Source organism: Hemibagrus wyckioides, linkage group LG11 (assembly GCF_019097595.1).
Source record: "Hemibagrus wyckioides isolate EC202008001 linkage group LG11, SWU_Hwy_1.0, whole genome shotgun sequence".
In the NCBI taxonomy this organism is placed as follows: domain Eukaryota; kingdom Metazoa; phylum Chordata; class Actinopteri; order Siluriformes; family Bagridae; genus Hemibagrus; species Hemibagrus wyckioides.
In genome coordinates, this window is record NC_080720.1 from 2,694,484 (window position 1) to 2,710,851 (window position 16,368).

General features: G+C 40.7%; 2 protein-coding genes across 3 annotated transcripts in view; both read right to left on the minus strand.

Annotated features, from left to right (window-relative positions):
• Nucleotides 1-1,651: 1,651 nt before the first annotated feature.
• Nucleotides 1,652-6,426, minus strand: ptger3 (prostaglandin E receptor 3 (subtype EP3)). The gene is given in 3 exon segments (XM_058402988.1): nucleotides 1,652-2,792; nucleotides 5,430-6,357; nucleotides 6,359-6,426. Coding segments are annotated over 3 exon segments (1,332 nt in total). The 5' UTR covers nucleotides 6,412-6,426; the 3' UTR covers nucleotides 1,652-2,441.
• A 2,937-nt stretch (nucleotides 6,427-9,363) lies between these two features.
• Nucleotides 9,364-16,368, minus strand: part of zranb2 (zinc finger, RAN-binding domain containing 2) — an 8,566-nt gene continuing 1,561 nt past the window's right edge. The window contains exons 2-10 of one of the 2 annotated variants that reach the window (XM_058402990.1): nucleotides 16,008-16,060; nucleotides 15,790-15,898; nucleotides 15,112-15,194; nucleotides 14,900-14,976; nucleotides 13,466-13,621; nucleotides 12,740-12,900; nucleotides 11,451-11,510; nucleotides 10,973-11,125; nucleotides 9,364-10,102 (exon numbers count right to left, since the gene is read on the minus strand). In XM_058402990.1, coding sequence (XP_058258973.1) covers nucleotides 10,054-10,102; nucleotides 10,973-11,125; nucleotides 11,451-11,510; nucleotides 12,740-12,900; nucleotides 13,466-13,621; nucleotides 14,900-14,976; nucleotides 15,112-15,194; nucleotides 15,790-15,898; nucleotides 16,008-16,060 — 901 coding nt within the window. In that variant the 3' untranslated portion in view covers nucleotides 9,364-10,053. Of the gene's footprint in view, nucleotides 11,126-11,450; nucleotides 11,511-12,739; nucleotides 12,901-13,465; nucleotides 13,622-14,899; nucleotides 14,977-15,111; nucleotides 15,195-15,789; nucleotides 15,899-16,007; nucleotides 16,061-16,368 lie in introns of both variants that reach the window. The other variant, XM_058402989.1, reaches the window with a different exon arrangement.

The window sequence follows — 16,368 nt, forward strand, 5'->3', positions numbered from 1 at the left end:
GGTGTGCTGTGGGATCTGTGGCACCAGGACATTAAACAGAGCATGGAGTTTTTCAGCAACTTGTGCTACAAAAAAATACACACAACACACAAAATACAGTAACACACACCTACAAAATACACACAACACACAAAATACAGTAACACACACCTACAAAATACACACAACACACAAAATACAGTAACACATACCTACAAAATACACACAACACACAAAATACAGTAACACACACCTACAAAATACACACAACACACAAAATACAGTAACACACACCTACAAAATACACACAACACACAAAATACAGTAACACACACCTACAAAATACACAAAATACAGTAACACACACCTACAAAATACACACAACACACAAAATACAGTAACACACACCTACAAAATACACACAACACACAAAATACAGTAACACACACCTACAAAATACACAAAATACAGTAACACACACCTACAAAATACACACAACACACAAAATACAGTAACACACACCTACAAAATACACACAACACACAAAATACAGTAACACACACCTACAAAACACACAAAATACAGTAACACACACCTACAAAATACACACAACACACAAAATACAGTAACACACACCTACAAAATACACACAACACACAAAATACAGTAACACACACCTACAAAATACACACAACACACAAAATACAGTAACACACACCTACAAAATACACAAAATACAGTAACACACACCTACAAAATACACACAACACACAAAATACAGTAACACACACCTACAAAATACACACAATACACAAAATACAGTAACACACACCTACAAAATACACACAACACACAAAATACAGTAACACACACCTACAAAATACACACAACACACAAAATACAGTAACACACACCTACAAAATACACAAAATACAGTAACACACACCTACAAAATACACACAATACACAAAATACAGTAACACACCTACAAACTACACAAAATACAGTAACACACACCTACAAAATACACACAACACACAAAATACAGTAACACACACCTACAAAATACACACAATACACAAAATACAGTAACACACACCTACAAAATACACAAAATACAGTAACACACACCTACAGAATAAATTAATACTACATTAAAAACATAAGGTGGCTTAGTGGTTAGCATGTTTGCCTCACACCTCCAGCATCCTGGGTTCGAGTCTTGCTCCCGCTCGCTGTATGTGTGGAGTTTGCATGTTCTCCCTGTGCTTGATGGGTTTCCCCTAGGCTGACTGGAGTCTCTAAATTGCCTGTAGTGTGTGTGCCCTGCTTCAGAGACTCTTGTGTGTCCATCATCCTGTCTCTTCTTCACTACTTGTTCTTCCTTGGAGACTTTTAACCACTGCGTACTGGAAACATCTGCATTTCTCTGATCTAGACATCACAATTTGTCATCATTGAGATTCTTACATCCAGCACATCAACTCATCAACAGGTTTTAATGTAATGGCTGATCATCAGTGTATAATATACCTAAAAATTTCTGCATCATGCTTTGTGACCATGTTTACTCTTCAAACTGAACTGATTTAAGTCCTGTTTATGACAGGTTATATCACACAGATACCAAATACATTCAGCGTAAGTAATGTGACACGTTTCAAACAAAGACTTGAATAAATCAGCAGAATTTCCTTCCTTTTATTGTTCACAGTTTAATCACGACCAAACGTACACTGCAGGAGTCCTTCCAGAAGCTGCAAAAAGTCATAATGCACTATACAAACTGCCAGAGTGGTTGAGATTCATTAGTATTGATGATATAAAGCATTATGAGCTTTAATAATGCATGGTTTTAATGAATCATGATAAACTCATGATAAAGATAGCTATAAAATACCGCACCTACATTCAGATTCCTTTAAAGCTGTAACGTGACAATGACCTTTCGTTTATGAACGCATTATAACAAGATACGGATGTGTTTTTAGCTTATTTTAAATATGACCTTCATAAAAAGTGTTAGCAAAATCTTTTCTGCAGCTTCTCGGGTTCCGTCGCTGCTTTCCGGTTAACGTCGGCGCGTGGAATTATCTCGGATAACTCGATCCGGCTGCGCTAATCCCGTTCTTGTGTGATTGGAATGACTTACGCGTCTGGAACATGTCATTTTGTGTTTGTTAAGTCAACGTATAAAGAAGAACAGGGTCCAGATCTCGGCTTGTGGCGTTTGGCTTCACAGGATGAGAATTTATTTAGCAACATGGACAAACGCCAGAGTCGAGCGGTTGTAGTTGTTTATAAGCGGCGAGTGTTTGCATGCCGGACTCGCGCGTGCTCAGGCGTCACGCTGAGATACAAAAAGCCAGCGTCGGGTAGAATGAGGTTAATCGTACGCATGCCAATGTCGTGGTCCATGAGCGCACGTTTATATAAAGACAGCTTTCCATAAATAACTGCAGTCACGCTTGTGCACTTCCACCAGGATCGGGAGAAGCCAGTTTCTTACACTCATCGTTCTCCTTGGCCGGATCCTTTGCAGCATCTGGAGCGGTTTCCTTCTTCGTCTCTTTCTGTCCGTCCAGAGAACAGTTAGACACGGCGTTAGCCACCTGGCAGAACTTCCTCAGGAGGATCTCTCTGAGAAGCAGGTAAACCCATGGGTCCAGTATCTGATTGAGCGAGGCCAGGCGAATGGCGGTCAGGAAGAAGTTGCAGTCCATCTGTAAGTCGCGGCTGGGGAGGAGAGGAATCGCTGAGGGTTTGCAGTGGTGAGAAGACGTGTGGTTGGAGATCATCTTCAACATTAGGATCTGGAAAAAGAATAGAATGGTTGGTCAGTCAGGATGTACCATAAATACTAAATATGGGTCACATTTATTTCCTGGCAACATCAGGAACTCCTAGTCTATCCAACTACTGTATCCTGGGTGGTTGCTAGTTATTCCAAGAGGTTGCTATGGTATTACAGGTGGTCACTAGTGTTAATAAGTGGTTACTGTGGTACTGTGGTGGTTGCTGAGGGTTGTTATAGTTTTTCAGGTGGTTGTTGTGGCAGTCTGGTAAGAGATTGTTTGTGTATCCTTGTTGTGTATTGTTTGGTTGCTATGGTGTTGCTAGGCTGTAGATATGGTAGCACAGCTGGTCACTAGAGTGTTGATAAATAATTCCAGGTGCTGCTACTGCATTGCTAAGTGGTTTCTATGGAATCCTATGTGGACCAGTAAGCGACTCTCTGTCTGGACTACACAAATTAATGCAATTTTAATTGTCTTTAATTAACTAATTAAGGAAAAAGTCACAACAGCGTGTTCTCCTATCTCAAGTAGAACCTTGTTAGGAAGCTTAGTTATCTGATAAACCTTTAAAGAACCCTTAGTGTTATTATTATTATTGCTTATTAATACCTAAAACCTGTCAGGAGTGGAACATTTAGCTCTTCTTACTTAAAGGTTCTACTTTTTTGGTAGAGAAGCACCGGTGTCAGGTTCTAGCTGGAACCTTTAATGGCGTTTCCACATGATTTGTTTTTTTCCCTCTTTGTTTACAGCCTGAAGCGGCTCTTAGACGGTCGTTTCTTCTCTGCGTATTTATTTTACCGAAGCTCCTGGAAGAAGAACTTCTGTAAATATGACAACAGTAGCTCTGTTTTAAACAAATAAAAAGCTCGTATTACACGGTGCAACTATTTTACCCCTGCTGGGGGTAACAAACTGTGTCTGTGAGCACGCTCCGGGTCGTGCTGTTAGAGGAAAATAATCAACAACAGAGCTGTGTGATGAAGTGGAATTCCTGGATTTTTATTCCTCTTAAACACAGCAATTCACGATGTGATACTTTTTATCTGTTTATAGTTGCATTTGACAAGATGCGTTTCCTAGTAAACAACTTACTTCCTGTCGTTCCTTCACCAGCCTCTCTTTAACTCAACACTGGAGACTCCTTCCATAAACGTTAAATAAACACCTCCTTACAGAAAACTTAACAAATACACTCTCTGTGAAGGAGTGGTTGCTATAGAAACGTGTGCTACAGTCAGTGCTGCTGTTCTAGTAAATGAATCACCTTCTGACCAATTGGATTAGAGAATTCAGCAGCACCATTCGAACCGGTCACACGAGCATGAAGACAGCGATGAGCCAGAGAGAAGGAGGCTGACCGCTCATTCGTCTCCCTTCATGCAAAAGGACACAAAGCCTAAGAGAAGTAGGTTAAATAATCGACGTAGGGTGTGATGTAAAGAGAACGGACGCATGCGTATGATACAGTTCCGCTCTGTGTATATGTCTAAATGAAGTGCTTTTAACTCCAGCTTCTGCTGCTAAACCAGCATGATGGCTACCAGATGCCTGGAGATGTCAAAGAGTTGATGGCAGGAGTGTAAGACCCAGCGTTCTCCTGGCTGGCGGAGATTCACGGAGCACACCGACGCGGAACAATGAACAGAAACTGGATGTCTGAAAGGTTATTAGAGTTTATTACTCACTGGCGCTCATTACAACGCTGGAGTTCTGGCTCGGAGAACTAACTTTTTTCTCCAACATCTGGAGTCACTTATGTTTCCTCAGTGTCAGACTGAAAAATATTTAAAGCTGACTTTTAAACTGTCAGAACATTTACACTGTCAGAAATAACAGGAATTTAGTTTTGTTTTAAAGAATTGCCCAACATTACAGAGTGGTGAGATGATCAGCTACAACCTTCAGAAAACAGAGAGAAAGAAAGTCTGGGACATTTTACATGGAACATTTTGAACTCTTGTTCAACCTGCTTGTAGATTTATAGCTAAATTATTTCTGGGATAAATGTTTTTAAAAAATTTACTGTGAAAAAGGGAGATTTCAGAAAAGTGCTACATAATAATAATAATAATAATAATAATAATAATAATAATAATAATGTATTAATAATATAATAGATTTAAAGTAGATATAAAAGAAGCACTTTAAATAATTAAGTAAATAAAAATAATTATTTAGTTAAACTTTTACATTTTATTAATTGTTTCATTTATAAACCTTTAAAATTGTATTATTATATTTTTATTAATGATATTAATTGCATTGTATTATAGCATTAGTTTATTTTATAAGGTTTTTTTAAATTCTTTTTATTTATTCTATATTTAATCTTTATTCTATTTTTTATCTTCTATTTTTTTATACACTGATGAACTCATTTTTGTTTACTTTATTCCCAGAACACTCAGCTCTCTCTCTCTCTCTCTCTCTCTCTCGATATTGATCACTCTCGTCTCTCCTCTAGGAGTGTACATAATAATGTAATTAGCTAAAAGGACACTGACGTCTTCTCATGTTTTCTCACACCACTTGGAGACAGCGCGCGCAGCCGGACAGCTCGACTGCTCTCTAACAGTGCGCTTAAGTGCGTAAAACACACACACACACACACACACACACACAAACACAAAACACACATGTAATACAGACCAGTAAAGGAGACCAGCAGATGAGCAGCACACACATGATCCCCATGAGCTGGATGACCGTCTCAGTGGTCAGTCTCTCCCACTGCTTGGACCACTGCGACGCGCTGGGTTTGACTCGGCAGCGCGCCACTAGCGCGCGGATCGTCACCACGTTACAGGAGAAGGTGACCAGCAGAGAGGAGATCCCGAGCGCGGCGAAGGTCACGGCAAAAAACGTGTTCCCGCTGACGTTCGTGTCGCCGGTGCTGATGAAGCACCACGTACCGGGCCACTGCAGGGTGTACTTCCCGACTCCGATGATGGGCAACAGGGCGAAGCACAGCACCAGGCACCAGATGGAGACGAGCACGTGCTTGGTGACGGTGGTCTTCATGCTGTTGGAGTACCAGTGAGGCGCGGTGATGGCTAGAGCTCTTTCCACAGCCATGGCGCTCGCAAAGAACAGCGAGCATAAGCCAAAAGTGGTCATGCACACGCCAAAGAACGGGCACAGAGTCCCGGAGACGTCGACACGCTCCCACTGCAGCTCCGCTCTGTACACGGAAATGACTATGGGGCTCGTGAGAAGCTGTCCAAACAGATCCGTCAGCGCCAGAGAGCCGATGCACAGCAAAAAGGACTGCTTCCGTTTGTTCTCTTTCCGCCTGTACGCACTGTAGACCAGCAGGATGGCCAGTAAATTGCCCACCATCCCGGTCACCATCATGGTGATGGGGAAGGCGATGGACACGGAGCCGCATGTCGCGCTCCTGCTGATGTCGCTCGCGCTGGGATCGCGCGCAGGTTTGGACGCGTTCGAATCCAACATTGCGTCTCCTGAGCTGTTCGACGGTAGACCGGGCTCACATTTGGATGTCATCCTGCCTGTGTGACCATGGTCGTGGTGAGAGACACAGGAGCGCCGGGACGGAGTGCGGGGAGAGAACGCGCACTCGCGTTACGCGTCTGAGCGCAGAGGCGGGACTCCTGCTATGAACATTCATAACGGTCTGATGTGCACAAGCACTAAACAGAGCTAAAGTAGCATCACACACACACACACTTTGCTGTGCACATGCGCGGAAACATAAACACACCCATGATCCAGTAGAACATTCACGCATTTCACGTGTTTTCCTCATGTGTGAAAACAAACACACACATTAAAGAATAAATTTTACACGTGAAGCCTGGGCGATGTTTATGTAAAGGTCAGAAATAAAGGTACATTGTAAAAATGTACTGTAAAAGTGAATTTTAATTTTACTGCAACTTTCCAGCGGTTAGGTTTTATTTTGTTGTAACTTTACATCAGTTTATTACACAACTTTACAGGTTTATTTTGCTTAAATTTCCTACACATTTAAAACAGCAGGTTTAAGTTTTTTTGCTGCAAGTCTACAGGAAATTTACAAAAGTTTTAAAGTATCATTCACTGTAAGTTTACAGCAGGTAATTTATTTTTCTGTAACTTTACAAGTGGTTTAATTTCACTGTACTTTACTGTCTATGGCTGTGAAGCGGCAGTAATTATCACACGGAGCAGAAACCTGTATTTAGAGTACTTAACTGGGAATAAAGGAAAACAATGGCTGTTTACAGTATAAAGCTTTATTAAGCCGTAAGGGTGCGTTATGCTCATGTGTATCAGACCTGTAGACTTTCATTTCCTTCCTTGACCTGTTGTACCTTTAGTGTCCATCTTTCACATGTGAAGCTGTATACGGTGTATCAGAGAGGACAAGGGGAAACTGTATATCCTGAATGTCTAAATCTCATGACGGGCTAATCAGAAGGTCAGGGTTCAAGACTTCAAACTACCAAGCTATCAACGTTGGGCCCTTCAGTCAGTGGCACCGCACCATGGTTGACCCTGTGCCCTGACCCCAGCTTGATAAGATGGGATATATGAAACTCATGAGGCAGTGGTGGTTCAAGTGGTTAAGGCTCTGGGTTCAGGAGGTCAGGGTTCAAGAAAGAGACACTGCCAAGCTGCCACTGTTGGGCCCCTGAGCAAGGCCCTTAACCCTCTCTGCTCAAGTCGCGCTGTACCATAGCTGCCCCTGTGCTCTGACCCCAACTTCCTCAGATAGGATAGGCAAAGCAAAGAATTCCACTGTTCTGCGCGGTGGTTATAATAATAAAGATCATAAACAATAATAAAAAACCTCCCCTTGATTGCCCCAGTGCAGTGACAAGAAAGTCTGATGACTTTATTCCTGAGAGGGAACCTATGCAGACTGAACCATTTAATCTTAGTGACTTTTGTTCCCATTAAATACAGAAGCCATTAAATTGACATTTTAATCACAGTATGATGAATAACTGCAGGAGGATTTGTCTGGAGTGTATTTAAGGTGTAAGCAGCGCCACCAAGAGACCTATCAGTGATGGTGCTACAGAAAATTTTAGATGAAGTAGAACTGAGGGCAAGGAGCCTTTATTATGGCCACACATACATTACAGCACAGTGGAATTCTTTTCTTTGTGTATCACAGCTGAGGAAGTTGGTGTCAGAGTGCAGGGGCAGCTATGATACAGCACCTCTGGTGCCAGGGGTGGGGGTGGGGGTGTCTGTGGTGTTTAAGGGCCTTGCTGAACTGCCCAACAGTGGAGCTTGGTGGTGCTGGAGCTTGAGCCCCGATCCTCCTTACTTAAATCACCACTACTACTCTGAATCTAAATGTTTGTTAAACTGCAAACACACACTAAATGTGTAAAATTTGACAGAACAGGATGTGCCTTTACCTTTATATTTAACAACAGATATTAAGTAAGTGTCATGCTCTTACTGGAAAATAACAAAAGATGACATTTTCTAATGTTTCTTCTTTGGTCTTTTCCCTTCAGGGGTCTCCACAGTGAATCATCTCTCTCCACCTATCCCTATCTTCTCCATCCTCAACACTTACACCCACTAGCTTCATATCCTCATTTATTCCATCCATATACCTCCTCTTTGGCCTTCCTCTTTTCCTCCTGCCTGGCAGCTCCATGTCCAACATTCTCCTACCAATATACTCACTCTCCCTCCTCTGGACATGTCCAAACCATCTTAATCTGTCCTCCCTAACTTTGTCCCCCAAACGTCCAACATGAGCTGTCCCTCTGATGTACTCGTTCCTAATCCTGTCCAACCGTGTCCCTCCCAAAGAGAACCTCAACATCTTCAGCTCTGCTACCTCCAGCTCTGACTCCTGTCTCTTCCTCAGTGACACTGCCTCTAAACCATACAGCATGGCCGGTCTCACCACTGTCTTGCACACCACATTTTCAAATGTTTTTTTTCCTATAAAAGCAGATTTCTTTCCACTCTCACAAAAGCAACTTTTCACTTCACTGACTTAACAATAAATTTTTTTTTATCCATTTACAGTAACATTAAAGACTGTGGAACATCCATGTAGGCAGTTAGCTCCTGATCTCACTTACATTATAGCAGCTATAAAGAGCCTTTCACCAGCCTCTTTCTGTCCCCTCTTCTCATGACTCCTTCCTCAGTCCTGAAGACTTCCTGCCTTCCTAGAGCCTCAGACGTTCTCCTTGGAAGGTTGTGGACATGACAATATGACAGAGTTTGTGATTAGGACACATCACAAAAAATTTTTAAATATCGAGTTCCTTTAAGAAATTGAATCGTAAAATCTTTATACATGTTTATTTTTGTTAGACACGCCCACAAACAAATATGGAGGCTTCCTGTTTCGTAGTTACGACATCGTGATGGCATTTAAATTGACCTCAGGTCATAAGTGACTTTCGACAGCATCAGAAAATTTACAGGTTCACCTCCGACACTGGAGACTCCTTATACACACACATCTAGGTTTTAATCCATGTACACAGACGAGTCCCTGTGAAGGAGTGGTTGCTTTAGAAATGAGGAAATGAATCGCCCAATCAGAATGAAGAATTCAAGGAAAGCCTCGATGAAGAAGAAACTCAGCACACAGGGATCAGTTTAACAGGGTTTTATTCACGCTGATCACATTGCCATGTAGTTCTAACGAATCGGAAACTACTTCCCCTTGATGAGATGCGGACAAACGTGGTTAATGTTCTGGCTTTGTAGAGCTGGTTCCTAAACAAATCGGGAAAGGTGTTTTGCTAGCGGAGGCCGATAAGGACTTTAAAACAAAAAAAGAAAAAAAAAAAATAAAGCGTTCAAAAATTAGCTCCTTTAAATGAATCGATTCGGCTACGACCCCCTGACCCCAAAAAACAAAAAGAAGACCATACTTACCTTCACCTTACACAACTAGACGACAATTAACCACGGATGAAACCGGAATTTTAAATTCATTGCCTACAAATCTGAATTTGGAAAACCAGCATCAGCTAATAATTCATGAAAAAAAAAATTCTACGTGAAGCTATTAATACTTTTCTGTAAAGCGACCTGCGTCACTGAGCGGTCATTACCAGAGGGTCCGGATAGTTCACATGGTCAGAAAGGCAGATTTTGGTTACCACAAAAAAATAAAAATAAAACACAACGAAAACAGACTGAACATTAGAGTACTCCATCACTCTCACTCGAAACGCCACAGGTTTTAGTTCTTTTTCTCCCCAAAAGACAACATGCAGTTATAAGAAAGATTTCCTCTTCCCCAGATTTTTTTTTGTGTGTTTAAGACTTTTGTTTATCATTTCTTTTGTGAGCCGGAACGAGAAGATCCGGATGAGCCACGCCCCCTAGAGGTAGAGAGAGAGCAACAGAGGAAGAGAGAGATAAGAGAGCGAGAGAGAGAGAGACACAGGAAAAGAGAGAGAAAGATAAAGAGGGAAGGGGGGGGAGAGCACAAATAACTTAGTGTCAGGTCATTTCAGAATTAATAAATATAACCTGAAAATATATATATATATTTGGAGCAGACCTGCTGACCGAGGGGAAGAGTAACGTAAGGAAATTTGTTCAAATGTAGTAAATGAATTGATTGTCTGGTTATTGATCAAGTAAATGAATCGATCGCTCATCTAATGTGGAACCTGGGCGAGGTTTTCTCACCATTGATCCGCCCTAATCACTCAAACCGGAAACCAATCTCTTCCTCATGATTGTTAATATTAGTAAATAAACATTAGTTAATAATTCATGAGCTAAATCTGGAGTACGCCGATATGATAAGCACGTCTTTCAAGCCAGATAATCGATCGTCCACCGAGTCAATAATCTGAGGTAGGGGAAGGGGGCGGAGCTATCGATTTACAATAAAATAAATTTTTTTAGGTTAGTTAATGCAATGTTAACTAACTGACGTTCACCATCGTAACAAAGTCAGAAGAATGCAGCTTATTATTTTATTTGTTCGTATGTAGATGAACTGATGCTGTTAATGTGAGGGGAGGAGGGAGCGAAGGGGCGGGGCTTCCAAGACCAGCAGTTAGTCTCAATTTAATTTTTTTTTTTTTTTTTTTTTTTTTAAGTTAACTCTGAAGGTTGGCAGGTCTGCAAAGTGTCCACAGGAAAAAAAAGAGGAAAATAAATCACTATAATTCATCAACAGTGTCATAAAATGTAAAAAGAAGGCAATGGGCCATTTGTTACACCACATAAACCCAAACCTTTCGGACGACTGGGAGCGAGAGCGTCTTTTTTTGCGTCCACCAGAGGAGGATCTGGAGCGGCTTCTCTTCTGTCCTCTCTCAGGAGACGGCGAGGACGAGCGAGACCTCTTTCTCGAGGAGGCGGAGCCTTTCCCGGAGCGGGAGCTGGATCTTTTAAAGAGGATATAGCAGGCGGGTTTTCATCAGTGACGCAAACGCGGCAAACATTTCAACAACTACACCAAAAGGTTCATCATCATCGTCATGGTTACACAACCGTACATGCTGCTTTCTGAATAAAAATCTCCTTCACTAGATAGCTGTCTGAAATTACAACAAAGCCTGTATTGTCTAATTGCACCTTTTAAAAAATTATTTTTTAAAGAGAATCTCAAAAACAAGTGCTGCTTCTGCTTCTGAGTCCGAAGTGGTTCTGGAAACCACTGCGAGTTCGCATACACTCTCTCCCATGGAGAGCGCATGTCACCTCATTCACCTTGAGCGAGACCTCGAGCGAGAGCGCGATCTGGAACTGGACGAGCTCCTGGACCGGGATCTGAAACACAGAGCAACACATTTCCAATTTCCCCAAGAACAAAATACGAGAGAAAAAGAAAAGAAAACATTTAACAGACCAAAACACTGATAGGAGGATCAATTTCATTTTAAATTGTGCTTCAATACTAGAAGAATAAATAATAAAAGCTGTGGCTGTCTTGTGGGCTCCAGAAGCCCCCCCCCCACAAATACGAAGGTCCCTGCCCCCTAATCACCAGATACGAAGGTGTAGCAGCTATACACACACACTATATTGCCAAAAGTTTTGGGACACCCCTCCAAATCATTGAGTTCATGTGTTGGACTCGGCTGAGTGAGTATGGCGTGGAGGAACTTCAGAGTCCTGACCTCAACCTGACACACTAAACTTGCTCATCCATGTCTTTATGGACCTTGCTTTGTGCACTGGTATGCCGTCATTTTGGAACAGGGAGGGGGTCATCCCCAAACTGTTCCCACCAACATGCAGAAGCATTAAGAGTTCCTTTCACTGGAACTAAGGGGCCCAAGTACAAACCCTGAAAAACAGCACGATCTTTTTTTTTACGATCTCTGCTTTAGTTTCATTTCTCACGCCTTTATACTCGTGTCGTGTTGTGTGTGTAATATATATTATATATACACACACATACATAAACACACACACAGATCAAACCACAGATCCCAAGGCGGCGTTCTGTTTTATGTCTCAAATTAACTGAGCAGGAAGTGAAGCTGTGAGGGAGGAGGGAACTGTAGAAGAGCTGAAGCACATGAACAGATCGAGACAAATTTACGTAGCATCGCGTCACCCTGTAGTCTTGCAGTGTTTAATGTTGAGTTTAATGTTAAACATCATGACCTTAAAGGAGTTTTTTTTATCCTTCTTGATGCATCTGTGACTCTGACGCACAAGAAATAAATTTCGGTATAAGGAAATTTCCGGAACATTGTTTATCGTTATAATTATTTATTCTCTGATTTGATTTTCAAAAAGGTTGCCAGGGAAACCGCCCTCATCTTTGTTGTAACCGTTTGCTTTTCTACACCAGAGTGGATGGACATCGGCAGGTGATGAACGTACATGCGTTAATTAAAAGTGCCTTTTTCTTCCACGACAAAATCACAACACAACAGATCAATAAAATAAATAAATAAGTGTATATAATCAGCGAACAGTTTTGAATGAAGATGTTAAGCTGATACTGACATTTTGTCTGGCGTTACCCTTGACCTGTACCCTTTTACCTGGACCTGGACCGAGAGCGGGAGCTGGAGCTGGAGGAGCGCGAGGACGAGCGAGAAGAACCCGAGCCGCTGCCTTTCTTCTCCGGCGCCTTCAACTCGTCACTCGTGTCCAGATCGTACTTGGACAAATCGGCTTCGTCGTCATCCTCGTCATCGTCATCCTAATGACCGCAACAACAACAACAAAAAAAAGGTTACTGATGCGTTATATTTACACTGATCAGGCATAACATTATGACCAGTGCCAGGTGCCGTGAATAAGACTGATGATCTCATCGTGGCACCTGTCAGTGGGTGGGATATATTAGGCAGCAAGTCAACATTTTGCAGGAAAAATGGACAAGCATAAGGATTTGAGTGAGTTTGACCAAACGGGCTAAATTGTGATGGCTAGACCACTGGATCAGAGCATCTCCAAAACCACAGCTCTTGTGGGGTGTTCCCGGTCTGCAGTGGTCAGTATCTATCAAAAGTATCATTTAAGTTCTGTAAGTTGAGAGGTGGCCCCCATGGAGGCTCTACCTTGCAACTTAAAGGATCTGCTGCTAACATCTTGGTACCAGATACCACAGCACACCTTCAGGGATCTAGTGGCGTCCATGCCTCGATGGATCAGGAGTGTTTTGGCAGCAAAATGGGGACGACAATATTAGGCAGGTGGTCATAATGTTATGGCTGATCTGTGTATAAACAATATAAAGTGTTTAAATCTGATCGAACTCTTACATCAAGTTTGTATTTTGAAAGATCGCCATCTTCATCCTCATCTTCCTCCTCCTCCTCGTCGTCCTCCACCTCCTCGTTGTCTTTCTTTTCAGGTTCTCCTTTTTTTACGCCGTCCTTCTTGTTCTTCCCTCGAAACTTCTTTTTTATGCGACCAAACTAACAGGAAACACATTAACGCACAAAGATATAACGAACCCAAAGACTTGTTTTTTTCTTTTGTTTATTGATGTACTGTTGTAAAGGATTGTGTGGTCATTAGATAACCGATGACTTAGCGTAAAGTATTTCTGTTGTGTTAAATATGCTGCATGAAGCTTAACTTCTGTACGAGTGCTGGCTATAGAATTAAATTTTGATTAAATGATCAAATGCCTCCGTAAACAAGCCTGGGGTTAGTTAGGATCAAAATATGGAACCGCTGTCTACAGAAATACAGTCAGAATCTTTATTGTGGTGTGTGTTCACTCATCTTAGGACACAACTCTTCAGCTCAACTCAAACGTCTGACTGTTAAATTGTATAACAGCAATGAATTATATCCAAAATTCAGATTAATACACAGATAAACTGATATTTGGACACGTTAAGGAGTGTGTATAGTCCAGAAAGCTTTTATTTCACCAGGTCACCTTAAACGCCTGTTCTTCCTTTCCTATACCCCGAATACTACCTAATCCCCCTGCACCTGTGCCATAAAAACCTGTTTAAAAAAAATTTCATTTATTAACTTTATTAATTGATTTATTTTAATTAACATAGACTATTTTGAATTTTTATTATTTTTTTATGACTAATTTTTAGTAAATTTTATTAATTTGTATGACTTGTATTGTCTTTGTCCTCTACCATCCTCACTGTACAAAACAGTCCCATTTGGAGGAAGTGGACATTACTTCATTATCCACATGAAGTGTTTTTTTTTTTTCCTTCTTAACTTTGTTCGGTGTTATGAAATACATCTTTTAAAAAAGGTGTGCGTGTTTTCTTCGTTATTTTTTCCTAGCCAAAGGTCAGACATGACCTTTAAATTAACGCACCATTATGTTCCACTTAAGAAGAAAATCCTCCTCCTCCTTCCCCGACTGGAACCCACAGTTCCACAGAAGCAAATGATCTTTATTTACATATTTATTTGTGTAGCGCTGTGCGGAGGAAGAACCTGTCTTCTCCGTCTTCCTTCCTAGATGTTCCAGCTAATAAACCTGGTATACAAGTTTATAAACCTGCCCTCATCCTTTAATCCAAACCAGATATTAGATAATTCATTATAATTATTTATCCTTGTAATTTATTTCCATTTAAATTATGACTCACTTCCTCTTAGAATTTCTATCATTTATTTTGGGATGATTTTATTTTATTTTTTTAAATCTGAGTTAACACATAACTGATGCCATATATGCAAATAAGCTTTATCATCAGAAATGTATCTACCTCATCGTATTCTCCGTCTGATTCTTCTCTCTCGTTGTAAACCAAATTCTCTCTCTCGTTGAAACCTCCACCATATCCTGGTTTAAAATATAAACAAATTAATTATTAAACATTGCTGTACATAAATCATCAGAGCCAGTGTTCAATAATAATAATAAATAATAATAATAATAATAATAATAATAATGTCTGTTTGAGGTGGGTGATGTCACCTGTTCGTTCCTCGAGTTTGGCGTATTTGGGAGTGTTGCACATGTTACACTCTGATCTTCTGGCCCAGTTAACGTTTCCACATCTATATGATAAACAAAGAATATTAGTTATTATTATGAAAAATAAAATACAAAAAATAATTTGTGATACAGTAATTTATCAAGTAAAATTAAAAAATAAAAATAAATGTAAAAACTATACATTTTATAAATTTAAAAAGAGAAAAGGAAAAAAAAAAGATGTTACAGAAAAATTTCTTGGGGTGCCAATAATTGTACCATCTAAACAAAAACAATTAAACCTTTAATGTTTAATTTTCATACATGCACATGAACAAAACTACTTCAAATAATCATTTAAATGAAACCACAGACAGAGATAAAAAAAAGAAAAATGATCACTGAAAGGTGCCAATAATTATGATATTAATCCTTTTAAAAATAAATTACAGGAAAAGATAGATTGCTCTTAAGTTCAAAGAAATGTGAAATTAATTCAGTGAAAGAAATTGTTTGTTTGATAAATATTTTTGTAAAGCCAAGCCAAGGGACGGGTGCCAATAATTATGAAGCTGCCTGTTAAATAAGAACCTGCCATCTTTAAGCATTTCAGCTGTGTGCAAGTGTGTGTGTGTTTCCCCAGAATGCACGTGTGTGTGTGAGAGAGAGTGTGCTCACGTTTTGCACTGCCAGTCATTGGCACTGAAGAGTCCCCTGCTCTTCTCGGCCAGGGTTTTCCCAATCTCCGTTCCTCCCGCCTTCATCAGCTTTGCATCTGTCGTTTTCTCTGTTCAAACAAACATCTCATTCATTTATTACTGTAAAGACAAACAGTGTGTGTGTGTGTGTTTAATTACACCGCGTGTCTCACAGCCAGCATGTACATCATTACTCACCCCTTCCACATCGGTTACAGCTTGTTCTTCTGGCAAAGTTCACATTTCCACATCTTGAGGAAACAAGAACATGATCATCAAGGACATATCTTAACAACAACAACAACAACCACCACCACGAGAATAAACACCACCACCACCACATCTGTTAAAGACACACTTGCTAATCAGACGGCAAAAAAATATTTACTGTGTACTATGTGAACACAAACTGGCCATTAAATTAAAAGCGATTGGTTGGGGGGGTTGTTAGGTACAATGGCTAAGTGGTTAGCACTGTTGCCTCACAGCAAGAAGGTCCTGGGTTCAAATCCTTTCTGTGTGGAGTTTGCGTGTTCTCCCCGTGCCTGCGTGGGTTTTC